This window comes from Corapipo altera, unplaced genomic scaffold, assembly GCF_003945725.1.
Source record: "Corapipo altera isolate COAL_440 unplaced genomic scaffold, ASM394572v1 0, whole genome shotgun sequence".
Taxonomy (NCBI): Eukaryota; Metazoa; Chordata; class Aves; order Passeriformes; family Pipridae; genus Corapipo; species Corapipo altera.
The window spans coordinates 70,368,813-70,393,989 of NW_020884872.1; the positions used below are offsets into that span (position 1 = coordinate 70,368,813).

General features: G+C 41.5%; 1 protein-coding gene across 7 annotated transcripts in view; it reads right to left on the reverse strand.

Annotated features, from left to right (window-relative positions):
• The window catches only part of MTUS2 (microtubule associated scaffold protein 2), a 248,111-nt gene that overhangs the window by 63,096 nt on the left and 159,838 nt on the right, over positions 1 to 25,177 (reverse strand). For all 7 annotated transcript variants that reach the window (XM_027651676.1, XM_027651659.1, XM_027651651.1 and 4 more), the window contains one exon: positions 2,659 to 2,820. In XM_027651676.1, coding sequence (XP_027507477.1) covers positions 2,659 to 2,820 — 162 coding nt within the window. The remainder of the gene's footprint in view (positions 1 to 2,658; positions 2,821 to 25,177) is intronic.

Consider the following 25,177-nt stretch of genomic DNA (forward strand, 5'->3'; position numbering starts at 1 on the left):
TGTACCTCGTCTTTATTGCTGCAAGAACACATTACAGGGTCAGGTTCAGCTTGCTGCCTAGCAGATCCCCAAACAGGGCCTTTTGGCAGAGCTGCTTCCCAGCAAGCTGGCCCCAGCCTCTCTTGTTGCATGGAGTTATTCCTCCAAGGGGCAAAACTTTGCATCTGCCTTTTTGAACTTCTTGATGAAGGTCCTACAGGCCCATTTCTCCAGCCTGGTGAAGTCCTTCTGAACTGCAGCCCTGCCCTCCAGCATATTGACCAATTCCCCCTGATTTGCCATCAACTGCAACCTTGATGAGGGAGTGCTCTATCCCACTTTTCAGTTTTTTATGGAGATGGCAAGCAGCATTTGCCCAGTATCAATCCCTAATGGATTCCAGTCTGGCAGCTGGACTTTGTACCTCTGATCAGAACACACTGAGCCTGATGGCTGAGTCAGTTTTCCACTCACCTAATTATCCATCTGAGGCCTGTAGCAAGCTAAGATACCCTAGGACTTTCCCCCAGAAAATCACAGAAGAACCTGAGTATGAGATGGGAATTGTAGGAAGTGATTTCAGGCCAAATTCATGCCACTGAGTGGCTACCAGCATGGTTTTATCTGGAGAATACCTCACTCCCAAGCTTGATACAGCATCAGTCTTGAGCCCTCTCCAGAAGCAGAAGCCTGGAGCAGATGAAGTCAAAGCTCCTGGTCAGGATATAACCTAGGTCTAAGGCAATTTAATTTTAATCAACTGACCGTGAAGCTGGGTGAATGAACTATCCTGCTTCTAGGTCTAAGCAGGTGCATGGTGCTGCACTTTTTGACTCTCCAGACCTGTCAGCACCAGCTCAGGAATCACTGCCTGTCTGAAAACCCTTTCCATTGCACAGCACAGATATGCTCCTTTTGGGTTACTAACTGCTGCGGTGTGCTATGCTGGGGTAAGCACAAGTAGTTCTTATACACCCTGAAGGGCTCACCACATCCACCACTAACTGCACCATGTCAAACAAGGTTTTTGCTCACATTATGACAGAGTTAGGTCCTGGTTTGATGTAGTATCTGAGTTGCCCCATGGTGAACATTAATCTAAGTGATCTGCAAAAGAAATCCCCTATGAGGGAAGGAAGTTGCTAATCTGCTGCCTCTGAACATTGTCTTCTGCAGATACTACTGTAGTTTCTCTACTTTTCAAAGGCTTTACTATATGGCTGACTTTAGTAGGGACTGCCTGGGCTTTGGACTGTGATCGAATAAGGTTGGTGACTTCTTTCTCAAATGAAAAATTAAATCCTAAGGTCATGTTATTGATTTGCTTTTTTTTAATGGGAAAATATGTCTCACTTTCAATATGGTGTTGGTTTGTGTTAAGTCCATTCTTCTGGACACAGGGACTTCCCTCCATCTATGAAGAGGGGTATGTGGTACAAAGATACATGTCTCACTCCCAGCTAAAAACTCCCATCCATGGCGGAGATCATCCCTGTCTCCTTTGTCATAGCCTCTGTGCAACATTCCTGTCTCCTGCAGCAGGGCAAAAAAGGAACAGGAAATTGTAGTGACTTAGTTCCTTCCAGTCATGACTCCATGGTGGAGCTGGGGTGACACCAGTTCAGCTACGGAGAAACTGGTCTGAGATGGAGGATAAACATGTGTCCCACCAATCAATCCTTTGCAGATGCTGTCCTCATGATCCATTTGCAAGTAAGCAACAAGCAGGCTCACAAGGCTCGGGGCTGTCCTTCCCAGGAAGGGACTGTCAGATGAGCCACCTCTTCTTTTGTCTTACAAGGCTACCCTGGCAGCCTGGAGCTGGATATCTTACACATTTATTAAAAAACAGTTGATGTTGATAATGAGGAACATGATGAAACATGATAAGGATAAATCTGTGTCCAGCTAAGACTTTTTGAGATGTATTGTTGACACCGAGTCTTCCCTTAAACACCCCTTAATCCAGCATACAAATGAAAGGAATTCATAAAGTCTTCACAAAGTCATATTTTATATTGATATTTTCTTCCCAGCTCTATTTGCAGTGTGTTATCAAACCCAGTGGAACTTACATAGAGATGAAAGACTGTTGAATAAGAGCCAGACTGGACAGGGCCGGTGACTTACACAAAATTATTTATTATGGAGTCTAAACTGTTGAATCTAATCTGAACTTGATGGAACTCATCATTTGAGACATAACTGGATTGAGCAGAAGGAGGGCTTAGGTAAGGAAACAATTTGGAAACAAGACTAGGGGGTTTTTTTGTTTTATTTGCTTGCCTCCTTCTGCCTCTCTGAGGGAACATACCACAGATTGCTAAAGCCTAGAGGCCAGTATTCTCATCCTTGCAAACATACCTAGCAATAAACTATCTGCTCAGTGGAATGCTTTGGTCTCTAAAGCAATGCAATGTTTCCAAAAATATATACAATAAAATACACACTAAATCTCAGGCATGTGTAGTTAGGGACAGTAAATGCTTTCAGCTCCAAACACAACTCACAAAATGAGATTACAGCTGTGTTTCAAAGAGACCACAGTAAACAGAGTTCAAATCAGCACACTGGCAATGTGCCCAAGAATGGCAAGAAAATTAATTAAGCAAGCATCATAATAAGGTTTCTGCATTTCTTCACCTAACGCAGGTGGTTTTTTATGTTTGGAGCACTTACCAGCAGATGCTGTGGCAGTTTTTGGTGCTAGAAGTAAGGTCCTGCGTGGAGTCACTGTGCCGCTTGACACCTGTGTCGTGCTCTTGCTGCTGCCCTTGGGAACATCTTTAGAAGGTGCAGATGCCTTAGGGGTGGCTTGCTCTTCATTTCCAAAGCTGGAACCTGTAGGAGACCAAAACTGCACTAATTATAAGTCCATAAAAAATGTATATGAACTGTGGCATACAGACTGAACATCTATCAGCAATTATAATCTACAATGACATGTTCTCACTGTGACTTGGGCTAAGTTACACAGACTTTGTCCAACATAAACATTTAGGCAGAAATAAAGAGTTCCCAACAACTTACTTTGACTCTTGGCAACTGTTGGAGTCTGATTCCAATAGGAACTTAAAACCTGCTTTTGGTCTAGCGCCATGAAGGTATATGGGTACAAGGCTCAAAAACAAACCAAGAAATTTCTATATTGCTTATGGCTTTGGAACTCCTACAGGAGCCAACCTACGCAGTCACCCTAACATTTGGGAGCTACTGGTTGTCAGAACAAAGGAGAATAGCTGTGGTGCAAGGCTCCAAATTCTCTACCCAGATAGGATTTCCCACAAAAAGTCCCTCAGATCTCATTCAGATGTTTGAATAATAAGACAAAAAACAAACAAAAAAATTCTGCCTTAACTCTTACATCTACCTCAATCATATTCACATAACAAATCTTAGGTTGCCAAGGTTTCCACCTTATATTGACTTCCTTCAAAACTTTTAATAGGTTTGGTTTCCTCAAGGATTTGCGTCTAGGGAATAATGGCATCCTAGGTTCCTTGTAGACATAAGGAAAATAATCTTAACATCTGAGAAAGGTAAAGTTGGAGTGTCTCCTTTACCTATCTATCTACAAGGTCTAAGAGGAGCAAAAGATTACAACACATCTGGACTTGAACATTTGCAGATAAATATTTTGTTTGAAAAGATGAGTGGAGATGGCAACAAAAAAACCCAAGGATTTTAGAAAAGGGTATATTTCTTATTTCAATTGTTTTATAAAGATACAATATAATATTGTTTAGGTACTATCTGCAGGAAAATGATAGCATGATTTTAATAATTAGTATGTCCAAGTCTCCAGTATTTTTAAGACATAAGCTTCTTGAATGTGTGCAAGTAAAGGAGAGATTTCACATTTGCCTTTCTTACTGAAAATTTACTAGGAAAAAAAATCCAGGTTGGAAAAGAAAATCCTATATTCTGATAAGAAAGAATAAAACTTTTGGCTCTGACAAAATAGCTGTAAGTTTTGCTGTGTCTTTAAGGCTCTTGCATATAAGTCTTAATTTAAAGTGTGTATCTGCAGTATAAATGGATTTCTACAAATATATTTGACCTTTGTCAAAATTCAAACAAAACAGTGTAGTGTACTTTATGCAGGAACAGAAAGACCGGAAGCATTTGTCACCTTCACACTGCTGTGCACATAACAATCCCTCAGCACATCAGATCATTGTTTTATATCCAAACTACACGGATTTTTAACCCGTGTAACAAACTTTTAAGATTATGTGCTGAATTATCCACTGACAAAACACTGCTGATTTCAGTAAAGTCACATCAGCAGAAAATTTGGCCCAGCCTAACCCAGTCTCCTCTGCAGCTGTGCATGAGGACATCTCTTCTACCAGGTGTCAGGACGATGTTGCAGCACGTGTGACCACCTCAGGCTGTTTGCGTCACACTCCTAAAGTTATTCCTGAAGTGGTCTCATATATGTACTCACCCAGTCACTTTGGGTAGCACCACTCATATACAATTTTTTTCTTTCTTCAGCTATTTGTTTAAAAGTTTTAGCACTAACCTTGAAGAGGAAATTATTCTTTTTATTTGAAGAGTAATTCTGTTCAAGTCCTCTCTAATGTAAGCCCTTTATTCTCAATTGTGAAATGTATTACATGGAGAAGTTTAAACTCACAAATCTGACTGAATGGAAGCGATTCCTGCATTGAAGAACAATGCCCAGGTGAGTTACATAACTTTTACTAAAAAAAAAACTAAAAAGCTTTTCTAGGTATTAAAGCTAAAGTGCTGCCAGCTATAAACACTTTTTCTGTCTAAAACACAGCATAAGAGGTCTGCTAATTACATAAATGAGTGGGTGAGAAAGCTGACAAAGACAGCCTCATCACATGCCTGGATCAGAAATGCCAGTGCCTGGAAACAGCAGGCCACAGACCTTGTGCTGTGGCTGGACAAACACCTCTGGGGAAAAAATGCAAAGAAAAAAGTGATACAGCTTTTGATCTTTTATTAAGAAATAGACTCAGAGAGACAAGCTGCATCACTGTACTGGGTGTCTTGAGGCCACAGGGGGAACCTGCATCAGGGGAGGACAGGGTTGTCCTGTATCAAGCGTGGATGCTTCCAGCAATGGACCCATCACAGGGCAGAGCCTGGCCTGTCAGCGAAAAAGGAGGCACTGCTGTTTAAGAAAGGGTAAAATGCTGCTGGAGAGGACCACGGTGGAGTAGATATCCACACAGCAATCCATGAAGGACCCCACACTGGCACTAGTGGACATGGCCCAAAGGAAGCTGCAGTCTGTGGAGAGCCCTCACAGGAGCAAGCTCCTGGCAGAAGCTGTGGCCTCTGGAGATGAGAATCACACTGGAGCAGGTTTATACTGAAGGACTGTAGCCCTGGGTAAAAATCCATGCAGGAGCAGGAAGAAATGTGAGATTGAAGAAACGGCAGAGAGGAATTTTTGTGGACTGACCGCAACCCCCATTCTCCTCCCACTGCATTGCTTGATGGGGATGTGGGATGGGGAAAGTAGAGAAGGGAGAAGAGAAGGAGGTGAGATAGTGAGACAGTGGAAGGGTGAGTTGTCTGGCAGCCAGTCAGGGTCAACTCACCACAATAGCAATATCACTATAACCAGGATTTGCTGAGATAACGTCAATGTAGTATCTCCCATTTTGCTCTTCACTCAAAGATGGAGTTTGGAAAGAGACAGTGGGATAAAACAACATATGTGTGCATAGTATGCCACAAACCCAAATGTTTGCCAATTCCATGGATATCACTGGGACAAGTTCTAGTTCCCCGGGAGCAGGGGAAGGTGAGTTCCACCTTGCTACATATGGTGCTAGATTACATATTTCTTTTCAAATAGCATTCAAAGAATAAATTAAATTAAAGATATAAAAGAATACATATTCCTTATGGTCTAAGAGGAAAATAAAGTTTTTCTTTTACTTCAAAGAATCAACTTGTAGGAAAATCAGAACGCTTATTCATCTGATGGTATTTGTCAGTCCGTCAGGGGATAATGCCTTCCACTATTATCCACAGCAGGTGAGTTAGTAGCATTTGCCCTCCCATAATACTAGCTCTTATTTTTCAGTAAGTCTGTACAGAAACATTATATGTGCAGTGGGTGAACAGTTTCCAGGTGATCACATCCTCGATTGTATTGTACCTCTTCCCTCCTACTCCTCTACTCTGGCATTCTGTCTAAACTGAGGAGACTCCTTGCTTGCCTTTGAAGCACCTGACAAGTCATTTGGGGGCTTCTACATAAAAGTCCCTGTATTTTTGCAGACTCTGTGCTCCATAAGAAGCAGCACTGCTGACTTTGCAGTAGAGTGTTTAGCAGACTATTAACGATTTGCTGGACCTAAAGGTTTTCAGCCTCACTTTTATCATTTCCTCACTAGGAGCCCCAAGGAATCCTACTCTTCTGCTTGTGAAAAAAAATACAGAAAAGAAGAATAGTTGTCTGAAGAGTTGTAGTTACTTTGTAGAGTCCCAGCTGCAGCCACTCTTCCCCTACACTCTTATGCTGGTAGACATGCAGAATTCAGGGCTGGGAACTTATTGCAGACTGTGTGTTCAAAGAAAACCATGACCAAAATCCCACTGGCTCCCAGATGGCTTTGAACCACCCTCTCTCCGTATTTGCCACTGTTCTCTTCACCTTCTGGCCCTGCCCTGCCACAGCTCACTTCAGGGGCTCCTCACGCTCAGAAAAGGAAGGCTCTCTTGTAGATGTCACTTGGAGTTTGTGTCTCTTGTATGTGATCCTTTTCTGAAATTATTTACAAATATTTATAAAAAAGGATGGAAATATTTATAAAAAGGATGGAAATGTTATATTACATTATATATGACCATAAAACCAGCAGGAACATGGATGGGAAGAATTCTGCATTTGATGAGAAATTAATTAGACCATGTTGTGTGGCAGGTCTTGATCTGAGAGGAGACAGCGATATGAAGAGCTGTGTTCTGGAGCCCCACAGCTACAGATTTCCCTGTCTGCAATCAAGGGCAATAAAGTCTCCTTTTGCTGGAGAACTAGATCCTTTCTAGAAAAGTAGCTTGTTTGACAACACCTACAGGTCTCTGTTTTGCTGACAAACTGCAGAAGAGTATTATAGCTTCTGCAGCTCCCTGTCTCGTGGGCAGCAATGTGAAGCCTATTGACACCGAGTGAGTTTCCAGCTCTGCATAGCAGGTCAAGCATTTACTCTGCGGGCAGTAGACTTGGAGTTGTTAGTTCCCACCACAGCTGTAATCACACCCAAGACCCTGGGAACATCCTGGCATCGTGTGTGTTGACTGAAGGACAAACATTTACCCAGGGTTATAGGAAGGCCTTTCCGTGTAAAAGATCCTTGGATACTTCTTGATGCCAAGTTAATGACAATGAAGGTATTGCATGAAGTTGTTGCATCAGTGATCCCACTTAGCATTTCTAAAGAATTTTCCACTCACAGAAGTCAAGAAGCTTTACAAAAGGAGTCGAGCCACTTTCCAAATTCACACAGCAAGGAAATAGCAGAGACAGAGAAGCGAGCAGAAAAACTGATAATGAATGAGGACTTTTTTTCCACCTGCAAAACACTAGGATGTATTATTCCCCTGGGTTTTTCTAGGCTGTACTTCTGTGCCCCAGTTTTCAAGCACAAGTACAAGGACAAAGTGAAATTTAAAATCACTGCCATGGGGAATGATCTGATAAGGAAAATACCTAAACTACAGTGAATAATAAGGTGATGTTTAAAAACAAAACCAGCAAGACACACTTTTCCCTAAGTTGGAACATTTGCCCATCCTTCAGTTAATGTCCATTCTTTATTTCTGATTATTATTTGTAGAGTGGTAAGTAATTTTTATAGAATTATTGCAAGATATGCAAGCTGTCAGCTGAGATTTTTATTTCACTGTTTTAAGGGCTACTGCTTTGAAGTTCAATACAGCTTATTTCAATATAACACTTCATAGTGTAATTTTCAAGAGATACATTTGAACATACAGCTCTGTAGCTCAAGCAGAAAAAAAAGCTATTGACCAAGTGGTACAGTGTGATTAATAGTCCTGAGGGCTTACCACGCTATTAAGATGTTATGATAGTACATAAGATTACTAGCTGGCTAATCAGTATTTTTCTTTGCAGAGAGCCAGTGTCTGATATTTCTTGATACAATAGGTCAAATGTGCAAGAGATCAGGGACCAGCTGATGACAGATTTCTTTTCCATCCAGAACAAGAAGAGGCTTGAGGATTGATGTCCACACAATGCTTATGCCTAATTTACTTAGCTTCCCATTGCATTTTTTTGGCTCAGACAAAAAGTAATGGTGATGGTCAGTTTTGCAGGGTTCCCACTCTTTGAGAAATAATCCCCTGTAACATATTTATTTTAGAGAAGGTTTGTGTCTGACAACATGCCTTTATAAAAGCTGATTTTTCAGAAGTCTAAACATTAAAAAATGAAACCTGAATTTTGAATTTTTAGGTTAACAATTTCTCGCAAAATAAGGAGCCAAATCTGCAGTGCCTGTCAGCACAGGAGCCAACAGTCAGGGTTTTAGATAGCTTTGGGTCTCTGCACTGCTGATGAATACCTCTGAGACAGCCCCTTCATTGCTAGAGAGGGAGTTTGATGCCATCACTGATGATTAATGACAGCTGTGTGATCAGTAGTGGCTTTTGTACACTATGACTTACATCTGTAAGAGATTGCTGCATGTCCATCCTTGTCCCCATGCCCTCCAATCCTAAATCCAAGCACCTTTGTCCTATGACACCTGCTGTCAGATGGTTTTGGCCCCCTGGATCTGGCCATGTAGAAAGCTGTTGGGCACCCGAAGGGTGGGAACCCTGCAAAACTGACCATCACCAGAAGAGCTGCAAAAGCATATCTGTGCAAATGCACTGGTAGGCTTCTCCTTCACCTCCAGCTGTCCGTGACTGATTCTGCAGTCAGAGGTTGTAACCTGCACTTGCAGCTGATCCAGGCAAGCAAAAGACAGAAGTTGAATTTCTGGCAGGACAGAGGGAAGCATCACCTCTTCAGGCTGTGCTTTCCTAACTCAGGTGGCAGTTGTGCTGCCAGGGCAGCACTGGCAACCCTACTTACAGCAGGATGCCCTTATAGATATGGCCTTTCTTTGAGGCTTGGCTCACCAGGCTGTATCCACGCTGCTAAATAAAAGCTGTCCAGGTGGTGTAGAGTGGCTCATCCTGCCACCACCCAGTCTAATCATAACAGTTTTTCTTGAGGAGGTTAGAGCAGCCCAAACGGCAGCCACAGTGTGAAGAACTGGGTGAGGGACCAGGAGACCGGGCTTAGCCTGGCTTCCAGGCTCTCCCTTGCTTGCCAGCACAGCTGGACTTGCAGCCAAGAAGCATCCACTGAGCTGGGCCACGTACGCTCGCAAACACTGGCAGAGGAGGTCATTCAGCTTAGCCTCACCTACAACGGAGTGGGTTTAAGAAAAGTGGAGATGTTTTGTGTCTGTGAAGTGGAATTAAAGCTCCTTCCTATACATTTGACTGGTTTTGATGACACCCATGTTTTTGAAATCTAGATTAATTTTTGTGGCACAGACACCATCTTCAGTGTCTTTCATACATAATAGATAGTAGAAATACAGCCTTCTACTGATAATCTTGCTTGTATCAATACTAACTAATTCATTTCATATCACCAACCAAAATACAAATTTTTGGATCTGGCTAAATGCATTTCTTTCTTGAGTGGAGTTACAAGTTGCTCCTTACTGAATTGTTACAAGCCTCATTGTGCAAGGTGAAAATTTCACCACAAAGTAGAATTTCTGTATGTGTTAGTGGGAGTTGCAGACAACTTGCTTACTATGCCAGTCTTTCAAATCAGATAACCTGTTTTATTTGGGTTTCTACATCTCTATCAAAAAAGACAAGCATTTTATTATGTAATAAAATTGCACCATATGTTGGTGGTAGCTTTGTCTACCACTGGTGGATTGTGCAGCTGCTTGGCTAGCTGAGCGCTTTTGCATAGCTGGTTAATTAAAGTCCCTAAGGCCGTAGAGTGAAGACAGCATAGTATTTTGCTGATCATTTGTAATATTTGTCAGAAAGGATAAGTTTGTTGAAATCTTTCCAAGGATACCTGGACTGCACAGACATTTTAAAATGGGCCTTAGACATCCCTGTGTATCCACCTTCCGAAAGGACAATCTCCTGGCACTACTTGGAGCTGAATTATCAAAAGTCATTCATGACCAAATCTTCCCTACAAGCTTTCCTCATTCAGCGTATGACTCTGATCACAATGACAAGAAACATGTTATGAATACTCCACTGAAGTGTCTCATGTGGTACTCTGAGGAGCTGAGGCAGTAGGACTCCATACTGGAGAAATACTTGCTTCTCTAATCGAGAAGAGAGAAACACACCTGCTGTAAGCTTCTCTTTGACATATGGATTAACATTTCTAACAGACCAGATCAGAATCTTACTGTGTAATTACTGAAGTCTATCAGTTAGTTGTAGCAAGGGCTGGTTCTTAAAACCTGAGGCACTCTTGAAGGCAAGCAAGTACTCATAGTGTTTTGGAAGCTCTACTTGCTGACACAATTTAAGAAGAACATATTACATATCAGTTAAACATTTAAATTCCCCTCAGCAAATTCATTTGGGGAGAGAAAACAAGTAGCTATATCCAAGCAACAGATTTTTTTTAGACCCCGTGTTCAGTACATTTACTGAAATGAACTGTTACTGAAGGACGAATTTGTAAGAAAAACTGTATTTGATTCCCAGTGAGGGCAACTGAAATGTTGCCTTCAATGTACGAAAAGTCTGATTTACAATGACTGTTTTAGACAAAATGCTACTCTCTATATTAAACAAAAACGCGTGAAGTAAAACAAGAGCAGATTTACTTCAGGTATTTGTCTGGCACGGTCATGTACTGTCTTAAAAAGGAGACGCATACAGGTCCAAGGGCTACTTCTCCCCCCTGTTGCCCATCAGGGTACTCTTCCACACCACAAAAATTCCCAGGCACTGTAGAGCTCTCAAAGTAACACTGAGCATTGATGGCACAAATATATGACCCAATGCCCTCAGCTGTCAGAATGACCCCTGTGGTCACAAGAGGTTGGTCAAAAGTTAAAATAACCAGAAAGAAGATATAGATAACATCAATTTTCTACTACCACTAAAGCATTAATGGCATGAATCAACGTACCTAGGGGGGAAGTTTCCTGAGTAGGAAGGTTTTGATGTTCCTGGGTAGTCCTTCAGTCCCAGCACCCACATTTCTTGAGGCACCAGCTTTGTAACATGACTTGTGCTCATGACCATCTGCTCTAATGGCACTGAGCCTGCTTCTGAATTGGCATGCCAGTTTTAACAGGGCACAGGCACCAGTGAAAGACAGGATTAGAAGTGACATCTGCTCTGCAAGAGGTTCCTCCTGATGACAAGAAGTGCCAAATTAGAGCCACATGCTTTATTATAGGGAATGACATCTGTTGACACAGCATTTTATCATCAGTAAATGCCTCTTTCCTGGAATTGCTGCTTTTAATTTGCTTGAACGCTGGCTTGGAGTGCCATATTTTTGCACTTAAAGGTATATGTAATTCTTGGTTAAAGTGTTATGACATTCCAATTGTGATAATGAATTTCCACCAGCTTTAGCAATCCATGTTGGTTGCCACAGCTCATCAGACTAGGAGAGGTTAAGCAATGCCCTAACAATTATCAGTGCTTAAGGTCTGGTAGCATTCAGTCCTGCTCCTTCTCTGCCAAACCACAACAACACCGGTGCTACAGTATACACGGAATTGTGCTAGATCAAAGAGCTAGTAAATGTGTCTGACTCCTTCCTTGGCATAACAATGGCTTCAGAACATGCAGTATGCATTAAGGAGCAGAGGTGTCATACTGAAACCTCAAGGATGGAAGAGCCTTAGAGAGTTCCCAGTTAGTCACTAGTTAATTGCCCTTTATGAGATCAGGCACAGATCCTCAAAGCTGCTTAGAAACTTAACTCCTATTTCATTTCACATTCAAATTTAACTCACACTACTTATTCTTAATCACCACCTCAGCCCTGAAGGAGTTTCAAACCCATAGATGTCTCCATTTCAGAGTATTAAGGATGCAAGCAGCTGAGTAGAACCTGCCTTGAATGCTGAACAGTGCTTTGGCTAGAGGAGAAAGGTGGTGACAGGCACCAAAGATGAGTTTTGGAGACAGGCAGGGAGTCTTCTAAGCTGTTCAGAGCAGCTATTTGCTGTGCTCAGATCATGTTCATCCTCTTGGACAACATGTTATTCAAGAGAAAATGCACTTGAGAACCTGCTTTTCCCACTTGACTTTCACCAACTTCTTTGTAAGTAATGCACAACGTGTACAGTGCTGCTCTGGACTGACTGATGTCTAGATCTGTCTTTTGTGGCTATTTTAGGCATCATATAAAAAAAATCTATAGCAAAATAAAAATCTGATAAAAATTTTCGCGTAGTCCAGAGTTTCAACATTCAGGAAACATCTTCCAGTGTAAAGCTTTATTTTCTTCCTTGTGCTGGCTTTACTGTATTTTAAGGCTCCAAAAATAAGCTTGTCTCATAGAATTCTGCTGATTAAGTGTTTTCCTCACAAAACATCTTAACCTGTTTGATCAAACTAAGTTTTTTTTAACAAATATTGACAGTTATGAGGAGCCTGGATATAAAACTGCAATTCAAAACACCTGGAGAGAGAAATACAGAGAAAGCAAAAAAGGTTTATATTATAAACGGCATTATCTATGGAGAGTAGGTATAAATTTTCAGTTACGTGACCTGTTGAAAATTTTTCTTATCTCATACTTACTACAAACACTGCCTTTAGTATATTATGTTGGGCAAAATTCAATTATTTTACAATAAACTAATCTTACAATTAGCAATGCTAAATGCTATGACTTAATGATCCAGATAAATTAGTTTTGCAAAATGTTTTAGCTAAGATTATATTTCTATGAACTGAAGTAATCTATACCAACTGACCTACAATCTTTTGCAGGGAACAGATGTTTAACTGCATTTATTTCACAAAATTAAAGCTCTTAAAAGTATATAAAAATAAAATTCTGTTGAAACCCTCAAAGGTTAAATAGAGGAGGTAGTTTCTTAAAAAATGACAGTGCCTTTATAGAACAAATTATGTCCTCCTGTGTATTGGAATTTATCTGACTGCCAGTAGCAGTATTAAACTGAGCAGCTTCTCTTTATTACAATAAATGCTACTGATAGGTAATGAAATGTAAGGTCATTTAATTGGAGGATGCAGAAGTGATTTCCACAGGATTATAGTGGCACAGACAGAGTGGAACAGTGAAGCTGCATATAGAATTGGTCCCTAGGGAGTGCAGCCACCAGGAGCACCATGAGCAAGACTTGCAAACACCTTTCACGTGGCTGGCATCAGACACAGCCCATGAGCAAGATTCACATAGAGAAACTACACAAGCAGCACATGCTAAAAGCTACCATAAGGAAGCAGTGAGTGCTGGCAGAGGGTGACTCTCTGCTGAGAGGCATAGAGGCACCAATTCACCCATCTGCTGGCCTCATAGATAGTGAAGGGAAGTTTGCTGCTTGCCAGGAGCCAAGATCTGGTACGTCACAGGGAGACCGCCACAACTGGTTAAAAGTCCCCTACTTCTTTTGCATGTGGGCACCAAAGACACAGTTAAGCAAAACCTGGACAAGATCACGCAGGACTTCAGGGCCCTGGGGGCCCAAGTGGAAGGGACGGGGCCCAAGTGATCTCCTCTGTGCTGCCAGTCTGGGATAGGGCTGAAGGCAGACACTCATGCATCATGTAGATCAATACCTACAACATCGCAGGATGTTCTTCAACAAATACAGACTATTCAGGAGAGAAGTGATTCACCCGTCTAGAAGAGGCAGGAGGATTTTGGTAGCAGATTGGCTTACTTAGTGAATTGTGTTTTAAACTTGGAGAGTAGAGTCCACAGTTGCAACACTTGTATATCCATAAGCGACAGGGTGGATAAGTGCACCTACCAAAGTAGTGAGAAATGCTACCCAACTCTTTTCAAAGGCAAGTACACACATAGTCTGTGCAACAAACAGGAGGAACTGGAACTCAATGACCAGTCTGAGAGTTATGATGCCATAAGAATTATAGAAACTTGGTGGGAAAATTCACATGGGATGGCTACAAACTCTTTCGTACAGATAGAAAGGGAAGAAGAGAAGTGGAGTTATACTTTCCAACAGCACTCATGAAAACAGTGTAAAGAAGCACAACGAAATGGTATTTCATTGGATCCACCAAACTGCCCTCAAGCAAGGCCTTCCAGTGATGCCAGGGGAAGATGCATGGCCCACCTAGTCTTTACGTGGCAAACAAAACTGTATGAGCTGTGTATGGCTTAAAGGCTGCAAATGACCTATAGATAATATGAAGTCTGATTCATCGTAGGTGCCCAGGAAAAATATTTGATAGTTGAAAAGACACATTCTGCCACTATGTGTTTGCCCTTGCCGCACCACAGCTGTGTGTCCAGTCAGGAACAGAGGGAAAGGATGAGAAAGTACCACCCAGACCCCTCTGAGGGCCATAACTGAAGCAAAGGCAGATCTCCTTTCCACATCCTTTCCAACAGCCCCTCTGCTTGTGATACCTGTTAAAAGCCCTATAAACAGTGGGTAACACAGTATCCTCTCTGAAAGGATTAGAAGAAAATATGGTTGTGCGGATTGCACCTGGCCTGGCTGGGACACCTGATAACACTGCTCTGTTGGACAAGGTCATGCTTCTAAATCCATTGCTTTTTAAAAGCAAGGTCCTGATGTTACAAAGAGGCATAATTACTTGCACCCTCGCCATTGCTCTTTTTCTTAAATAGCACCTTTGAAGATAAATTCACTTGCCCATTTCTGGCATGTGAAAACCTGAATTGCAGGATTAACAAGAAATATCCTATTAATTTCACCTCTGTATGAATCATTCTGTAGTTAAGACTTATAAGAGACTACTTAAATGAAAGCTTTTTGATCATACATTTAGTATATGGGTTATTGAAGTACAGCTTCTTACTTCGTACAATTTTAAATCCCAGTTTTTTTTTTTTTAGGCACCTGAAATTATTAACAGGATCAAGAATGGGTTTGTGTATGTGGGGAGTGGGGGGAGGGGGTGAATGAGTACAAATTTTTTTTGAAGAGGCACAAAGTACAGTGAGAAGCATGATCAGTAGTGTTTTATACCAACACAAATAATGTCCTTTTGTATTTTAGGTACATTTAATTAACTCTGTGTGTATAGTACAAGTGCAGAAATACTCAACCAAATTGTAATCTACCAAAAAATTGTAATTCAAGTGATTTCCATAGTACTTGAGTTGCAGGAAAAGGTCTCCAACACCCCAGTACTCTTGAGGAGGAGTTGGATAGTTCTTAGCCCTGCTAATGAATGGCAGAGGCTTCTGGAAAGTCGAAGTAGCAGATCAGCCTTTGAGACTGTCCTGTGTTGTTTTGCTGGCTCCGCAGAGTTTCCTTCTCCTCCACGGTGGCACAATTTGACAGGACCATTACATGCCCTTGGTGTTTCTCTTATATTCCTGGCCCCTGAAGGCAGGTGGTAATGTAAAAATCTGAGTTGCTACTACTATAAAAGAAACTTGTACTTTTTTTTAACCTTCTTCAGCACTTATATGTGGCCTGAGAGCATCTCCAACATCTTCCTTTTAAAGAAATATCCTGGGGTTTTTATGAAAGGGCATGAATAGTATATCACATTACACTGCTGTGATGGCATACAGGTTAAAGATGCCTTTGCTCTAAGGAGTGCTTAAAAAGCTCCTCCTTCTCTCAGTTAAACATGAACAAATATCTCAGGTCATTTGAGTCCCAGTCCTTGACATTTAAACAAGTGGGTATTAGCACAGCTTTAGAGCACTGATACTGAAGACAAGGAGGCTCTTAGAGGAGACAGAACAGTTTTACAACTGCAAAAAGGCCAATATTGGTTACAATAGTGTGTATCTTATTTGTAAACTCCTTAGGATCTGTGAGGCAAGACCATACCCCAAGACTGTCTCCTTCCAAATTTTCTGAATCCCATGGATGAAGGAGGGAGTGGAAGATACTGATGAGGCTCTTTGGAAAAAGAACATTATTCTTTTCTGCATCAAAAACAGAAAATAGGGCAAGAACTTATGGAAAGTAGCCCTGGAGAGAAAGACTTGGGGGTTCCAGTGAATGAAAAGCTGGACATGAGCCAGAAGTGTGCACCTGCATCCCAGAAAGAAAACTGCATTCTGGGCTTCATCAAAAGCAATGTGACCAGCTGATCAAGGGAAGTGATTCTCCCCCTCTGCTCTGCCCTTATGAGACCATGGCTGGAGTGCTGCATCCAGCTCTGGGGTGCCCAGTACAAGAAAGATGTAGACCTGTCAGAACAGGTCCAGAGGAGGGGCACAAAGAGGGCTGGAGCACCTCTCCTATGAAGACTGAGAGAGCTGGGTTTGTTCAGCCAGAGAACAACTTCTTGGTGAAAAGAAGGCTTTCTGAAGACCTTAGAGCAGCCTTCCAGCACCTAAATGGGGCCTACAATAAAGCTGGAAAAGAACTTTTTACAAAGGTATAAAGTAATAGGACGAGGGGGAATGGTATTAAACTGATTTAGATTAGATATCAGATAAAAATTCTTCACTTTGAGGGTGTTGAGGCACTGGAACAGGTTGCCCAGAGAAGTTATGGATGCCCCATCCCTGAAAGTGCTCAAGGCCAGGTTGGATGGGGCCCTGAGAAACCTGATCTAGTGGAAGGCATCTCTGCCCATGGCAGGGTGTTGGAATCAGATGATCTTTAAGGTCTCTTCCAAACCAAACCATTCTGCGAATCTATAATACAGGCACCTTTTGATTTACCTGTTGTAATTTTGATAGCCAGTAGAGAATCACACAAGTGAGCACAAGTGTTTTACATGCTGGTGGAGAAAAGGGAGAGAGAAAGAGTTGCTGTCCACTACTTGAATTATCCAAACAGCCCTCAAGGAGCGGTGATCCAGGCTGTCCCAGTTCTACACTCCATATTGCCAGTCCTGCCTGGAAGTTAGGGTAGGATGCAGGCTCACAACAGGGACTCACTGGAAGAGTGAACTACAACTACTGGCCAAAACTAAGGTGAACCCACAGCTCCATTACTCATCTTTTGTCATCTTCATCATTTTTTCATTGTGACCTAAGTGATAGTAGATAATGGATCTGATGTAACGGAAGATGCTGCAAGTTTCAGATGGTGACCATTATTCAGTTTCTCTCCCTAAAAAGGAAGCAGAGATCCCGAAGTATGATTCTGCAGTCAGTGTCCTGCTGTCACCATTACAAGGATCTTCTGCAGAGATTCAGACTACTGGATTTTTGTTATCAAGACTTTTTCTTTATACTGAAAAATGGAATAAAGTATGTGATGATTAGTAAGTCAGCACTTTGTCTGTGTTAGAGGCAAATCCTGGGGAATCAGCCTAGCTTCTCCAGCATCTTTTTGTCAATGCTCTTATTTCAGGAGAGAGCTATGAAGATTAATTAATTGCAAATTGCTTGGGATGAAAGGTAAATATTAGATACTGTTAAGAAAAAAAAGCTTATCTGCAGGTGAGATGAGGCTTATCTGCTTTCATTTGCACCCATGAAATTCTAGTAAATGGAGAAATCTTTGCTAAAAGCCACATCCAATCAAGCTGCTGCTGCCTGCAGTGCAATATCACAGCAGTCATTCACTAATGAAACCCACCTTTATCTTGACAGCTTTCATTTTAAAACAGTGTGGCAACCACTGCTGTTTGCCTACAGGAGGAAAGATGTGCAAAATAATGAGTAATTAATGGATGTAAATTTGAAGGGAAACAATTGTGCTTTAAAATATTTTTAAAATACTGTTGGGGATCAATTATGAATTTTCAGAGCAAAACACCTAGCAGTTTGCACTCACACTGAAATTGGAAAAATTAATTCTATTATATATATGCACATATATATATACATATATACATATAATGCACACATACTGTATTTTTAAAACAATGGGAAATTTTGAAAATTAAAACTATTTGCATAGGGGTTATAAGAAGAAATATTTGACACACAACCAGAGTAGTGAATCTGGTAGCAGTACTGTTCTGTACACTTACTCCTCTAATAAGCAATTCTGAGCATATTCCAATATAAATACAGCAGAAAGATATTAAGATAGATAATATGAGAGTGGTCAGAGTTGGTTTTCAGGTGGAATTTGAGACCTGAGACACCTGGCAGTGCAACAGTGAAAGCTGAACTTCTTTTGAGTGATCTATCTAAAGCCTAAGCTATGAAATCCCCAACTCCTGACTTGTATTTCCCAAACCACATGCTGTTTCCCTAAAAGTAAAGCTGCTAATGGACTCACAGGGTGTGTGGGAGGAGCATTTACACCACATGCAGAATATTTTTCACATTACAAAAAGCAGATGCTTGACATACAAATGACCTCTGATACAGTAAGCATAAAAATTGTGCAGCACAGCAGTTCCTTGCAAAAGGTTGGGCGTGAAAGTAACTAAGAGCAACCCTCTTCTGCCAGGGCTGAGCTGAACTTGGGCTAGTGAGTCTGCTAGTACTGGTAATTGAAGAGTTCACTCTCTTTTCTTTAAAAGCAAAATTCATTTGGGCTTATATCCTCTTGGAACTTTTGCCAGATAAAAGGATTGTGATTACAGTCCTGTAAGCATAAGAACCTACTCTTGTCCAAACATGAGGTGGGCTAATGTCAACTGTCAACTGTCCAGGTTGCTGCCAAAGGACAGATTTTGTTGGCAGTGCAGCTTTCAGGTTGAACTGTGCCTGAACACTCGTGTCTCACAGCATGTATGGGAAGATGGTATCTATTCACAAAAGGACTAGAGCACAAGAGGAGCGGTTGAGGGAATTTGGGTTGTTTAGCCTGGAGAAGAGGAGGCTTAGGTGGACCTTATTGCTCTCTACAACTACCTGAAAGGAGATTGTAGCCAAGTGGGCGTCCATGTCTTCTTGCAGCTAACAAGTGACAGGTCAAGAGGAAATGGTCTCAAGTTGTTCCAGGGGAGGTTTAGATGGGATATTAGGAAAAATTTTGTCATTGGAAGAGTGATCAGGGCATTGGAACAGGCTACCCAGGGAAGCGGTTGAACATCCCTGGAAGTGTTCAAAAAAATGTGTGGATATGGCACCTGGGGAAATGGTTTAGTGGTTAACATGGTGGTGATGGATTAATGATTGGATTCAATGATCTTAGAGGTTTTTTCCAACCTTAACCATTCTATTCCCTGTTGCTTAAACCTCTCTCAAATGGTGTTGTTCCTAGTTGTGTTATAACAAACCTAATTTAATAATCCAATACCCTTCAAATGGCTCATTCTAACAAAAGGTGTGGGCAGCACAGCAGCCTTGGTGGGCTCTGCTAGCTCCTTTGGTGTGACTTGAATTCACCAAACACCTGGTAGACCCAAGATGAAGAAGGTAGACTACAGTGCATGGATCACCATACCAAACTGAGATATTCTGTGTTTAATCTAATGCCATGAACAAGCATTTAGAGATTCAGTACTTGGTGATTACCAACAGAACCTCAGATACTTATTTTTTCTTTGTGACTGCAAATCACAAATAATGTTGTCTGAGAGCAAGAAACACTATTAGCCCCATAGAACACACACACAAAAAATATTTTGTATTATAGACAATATGTCTCCTAACCAAAGTACAGCCATCATTCAAAATTAAGATGCACTCCACCAGAATCCCAACCTCAGAAATAGTGGCTTCTCAGTAGCTGGAAAAAAGCAAACAGCTTCAACTTCTATAAGTGGTAACAAATTTTTCTTCTGGTTTTACACGACAGGGTTTAATGAACTTCCTCTGGAGTTTGTTTTGGGGCTTGTTTTCTTGTTTATACAAAGACAATGGAAAGCTTGAAAAACGTACTGACTTTTTCAGATCAGCCAACACATACTGACTTTTTCAGATCAGTCAACCACATACTGCTGGTTTCTCTGGAAGGTTTGTGGTTTTGTTCAAATTCATAAAGAAATTTTAACTGCTACACCCCAGACAGGGGTTTTATCCTCTTTGTATTCTCTGAAATTTAGTTTAACAAAGGTTTCCTGTGAGTTTGGAAATGTAACATATTCAGCTGAAAAACCTCTAAATTAGATTAACTGGGGGCAGTGGTGGTTCTTCAACAGGATTTCACCTGGTTCTTGTTAGCAGAATGCAGGGGGTTGCAATAAATCAAAAAACTTTTTGTGCTTTGGGTGATCCAGAAGACCATTTCTATGTAACAATGTCAGCATCATTGCCAGCTTCTGCCCATCTATTTATTTTTTCAGGAAGCTGTTTTGCAAATAAGAGGACTAATGAAATCTGGTCTCCTTTGAATTTGTGCTGTGTTCTTTATACATCTCCACTGCAGTGATGATGACAGCCCACTCAAGTACCAGTTATTCCCAGAACAATGCTCCCAGCTCTCCATCAGATATATCATGAGCTTCTACCATGGTACCCACAGATCCTCTTTGTGTTTGTAGCTTCAGTGTTTCTCTCCTGAAAAGGCTTCAGAAATGACGCAGAGAACCTTCTTTCCTCTTCCAAAGCCTCTAACTGCTATACAGGCTCTGGTGTTGTGGCAGGTTTTATGCCAGAAGGCCAGAGAGATCCCGCACCACTGAGCTCACAAGATAGGATTTTTGTCAGTGAAAAGCACTAATTTGGATCTTTGGCCTTTATCAAACTGCTACTTCTATGAAACCCATAGAATCTGGATTGGCTCTTTCCCTCAGAGCAGTTCAAAATGCAGGAGAGATGGAGAAACTTTAGTTTATTAATACAGAACCAACCCCTCTGAATAACACAAATTTTGTTTATTTGGCAAATCATGAAAAAAAACTGAGAAACCCCAAACATTTGAGGCATTATCATCACATTTAAAAGTTAAACATCTCCTGGAACAACAAGGATGGCTTTTGGGACCCAAAGGAAGGAGGAAAAGCCTGTCCTTGTCTCTGTCAAAATGACTGCATTGATACTGCAAAGGAAGCATGGGTTTGGGCTTTCCAATCAGTGAGCTGTGGGAAGCCTCTCTAATGCTATGCAGACACTGCAATTTAAGCAGGAGTACAGTCCTAAATTAAGAGGCTCAACAAAAATTCAGCTGTCATATATTTGTTACTAAATTAACTGTTTTTAAGTGATATATTATTAACTTAAATGCTACATGAATCCTTCAAAAGCTAAGACTCTGAGTCGATTAGTGGAGTGGGAGTGCTTTCAGGCTATGCTTAATACATGTCTTATTAATTTAAAGCCTTCAATGCGATCAGGACCCAAAGTCAATCTCCATTTTATCTGTCAAAGTTGTTGTAAGACTCTTTATGTGGTAGAACATTCTCATCTGAAATTCTGACTCTTTTTTAGAAGGTAAATACAAGTCTCTTAATAGCATTATTTGAGCCTTGAGGCCTGGATTTCCCAGGGGCTCCCTCCACAAGACCAAGACCAAGACCACCAAGCATCCAAAATTATATGTAAACAAACACACACTTGCATACAAGAATTCATACAGGGTTATGTTTTCTATTTGCTTCCCAGAAGCAGAAAAATGTACAGTAAGAGATGAGGAAGATCTCTGACAGGTTACTTCAGCTTCCTGGGTACTTCCAAAGTGTCAAGTGGATGGAGAGCATCTGAGTCCTTTGGTATTGGGGAAATCACAACTGGGTTTACAGCATAGCAAGCTAATATCCCAGCTGCCTGCAGCCTGCATGGCTTTAGGTGGACATCTACAGCACAAAGTCTTACTGGGCTGCCCCAGGGAGTAGACAATCCCAAAAGGACACTTGTCAGATGGCAAGGGTTAAAGCCACTAGCTGTTTACTGTGGAGTGCACCGTGGCCATAGCTTAGCCAAACAATGACACAGGCAGAGACTTGTTGGTTCACAATCACTATCCTTACCACCGCCTGGAGCAGATAAGACAGTGTTAATTATTTATAAATGTATCTATTTATATTTATTTTTATACATTTAATTAATTATATTAATAAGTGCTACCAGACTATATTTAATAGACTCAATATCTGACAACTGCTACTAACCTTTAAGATAAAAGTTCTCTTTATTTATGCTTTCCTTTCTGTAAACATTTAAACTGTTTACACTTCAAGTGATTTTGAAAATACAACAGTCTATATAACTTCTTTTATGTACCTAGAAAGGGCCTCCTCTAGCAAGGCTGGGAAACAATTCAGAGGTACAGTATGAATCAGAGATAGAAAAGAGTCACAATTACAAAGATATCTGATATCTAGCAACAACTATGACAACAACAATTCTTTGAAAACTTTGTGTAGGTGTATCTATGACATAGTTTTAAATAGGAGCACTCAAAGGTAGCAAACACCTCAGGAAGAAACAAAGCAGAACTGTGAGAGCTCTTGAGTTTGTACAGCCCTTAACACAATGAGGCTGAAAATGGTTGTGCTTCTTTTTCATGTAAGAACAAAATATCAGCCCTACTGGCAGACAACACATCCAGCTAACCCAGTTTTCTGTTTTCACTGGTGATCAGCAGCAGAGGTTGAGAAAAAAAAAGGCACAGAAATAGAGCAAAAGATAGTAAAACCTCCCCTTCTCCTACGGTTTTTCCAGCCTCACAAGCCTGGTGGTTTGGGGTCTCTCTGCTCAAGGTACTTTCTGTGTGCAAAGCAGCCCTCTGTGTCCTTCAATTCTATAGGCTTCTATGATCTTTACTTGTGCCCATGTAACCTTTTAGCACCCACCAGTAGTGCCACACCTTAGTCTCTCCTTTTTTGCTATGTACCTACATCAGCATGCTTCTGTTGAGGCAAACACAGGTGATTGGGTTCAACAGAAGACTGCAAAAACAGGGGCAGGCTGGCACCTTCACAAGTCTACCCATGCAGCTCAGCTGCTGATGCCACTGCGCTCTGTCCTTGCTGTCAGCTGCATGAGGAGAATGGTGCTGCTTTACCTGCCACCCTGCTCTTTGCTGCTCAGCCCGAGCTTGCTCTTCCCTGGCCTTGCTGCCTCCCCACCTTCCTACTTCCTACCTTTCAGCAGGGGATGTATTTTCCTGACTTTGAGGTTAGCACAAATGCCTCAGTTTGGAGCACATGCTAGGGCTGGTTCCTCAGAAAGTGATAAGCAAAACCTTTGAAAAGCAAATCATTGAGCATTATCCTAAATGAGTAGCTAAACAGCATCTAGGAATTTTCTAAAATCTCTGCCAAACTGTACAGTCAGTACACACATGATGCAGAAGTATTTGATTTATAGTCAGCCCCTACTTACATTTTGATCCCCATGCACTCTTTCTTCTCCAAGAAAGACCAGCAAAGTCTTTTGATAGAGAGAGGGTGGGTGGTCTCCCCTGACTTTCTTCTTTCCTTTCTCTTCTTCAGCTCTCTTGGTGTGAAGGTATACGTCTGCTGTGGAGGGGTGCTGAGTGTATGGGATGAGTCATTTGCTTTCCTCTGAGCCCTGTTACATACAGATGCCAATCACAGCGAAGAACAACAGACCTCTGCATTGGAAATGGTCTGGGAACCAACCAGCCTAAGCAAAACCACACAAATCATCTGGATACACGGAGCCCATTGCAGAGAAATGTTTTTCTTGAGGTCCCAAGTTCTTTATTGACTCACATATGTCAGTGCTCATCAGCAATTGATTCTGAGAGTTTTAATGTAAGCCTCTGCTTCGGAAAAAAAAAAATAGCTTGTAAAGGCAATTGAATTCAGGCTCAGCCTTGTATTCCTTTTAAACACAACTTTCCACTACACTAATTGATTTTCACTTTCCAACGCACTGCGCGTTTGCAAACCGCCAGTTCCCAGATGGACCCCGCGCAACCCGTTAGCGATTTACTGCTATGGCCACTGGAGGGCAGCCCCGATCCTGACAACTCAGCCCAGGGGCCGAGCAAAACTCGTGGTGCATCCTCCGGGAATGCTTCTTCTGACACGCTAAGTCAAGCCCAAGGGAAGGTTTGAGATCTTAGTTTATCTGAGGTGGAGGAATAAACAAGGGAATATTTGTTTTCCTGCTGGATAGTCAAATCCTGGTTTTACTACTTTCTTCTATTTGTAATTCTGTTAAATTAATTATTGATAACATTCGGAAAACATTTAGATGAAAATTCAGACTATACAGTTTGCTTACCTAGGTAATGGAATAAGAAAAGAATAAACATGGCAAAAATGCTAGAGTATAAACTGTTTTCTGGGAAGATGAATTCAGCATTTGATGAAGAGGGGGAGTTCTGCAAGCATGTCGAAAATGGTTTTAGTTACAAGGTACACTGTAAATTTATAATTTTGCAAAGAAAACAGGAGTCAATGAATTGATTGATATCAACATTTAGATATGAACAAAAGGGTTAAAAGAAAATAATTTCTCTGGAAATAAACCAAAACACATTCATCTATCCAGTGATTCAGGAAATAATCAGCTTGACAGTGCTGGTTTTGGCTGGGGTAAAGTTAATTTTCTTCATAATAGCTAATGTGAGGCTGTGTTTTGGATTTGTGCTGGAAATGGTGTAGATAACACAGGGATGCTTTAGTTGTAGCTGAGCAGCACTTACACAGCGTCAAGGCCTTTTCTGCTTCTTGTATCACCCTGCCAGTGAGCACACTGGAGCTGGGAGGTGATAGAGCCAGGACAGGTGACCCCAACTGACCAAATGGATAACCCAGACCATATGGCATCATGCTCAGTATATACAGCTGGGGGGAGTAGGAAGAAGAGGCATACGTATGGACTTGCCAAGTCACTGTTAAGTATGATGTGGTCCTGCTCACCTGGAGGTGGCTAAACACCTGCCTGCCCATGGAAGGTAGTGAATGAGTTCCTTGTTTTGCTTTGCTTGTTTGCATGGTTTTTGTTTTCCCTATTAAACTGTCTGTATCTCAACCCATGAGTTTTCTCACTTTTGCCCTTCTGATTTTCCCCTCTATCCTGCTGATGGGGGAGTAAGTGAGCAGCTGCATGGGGCTTAGTTGCTGGCTGGGGTTAAACCACAACACTGTCCCAGCTTTGCTCATTTGCTCAGAGCTACTTCTCAGTATTCCAGCAAGAAATGCTCCTGTGAGAACTGAGACCACAGCCCAGTGCAGCACACTGCAGTGAAGGAAA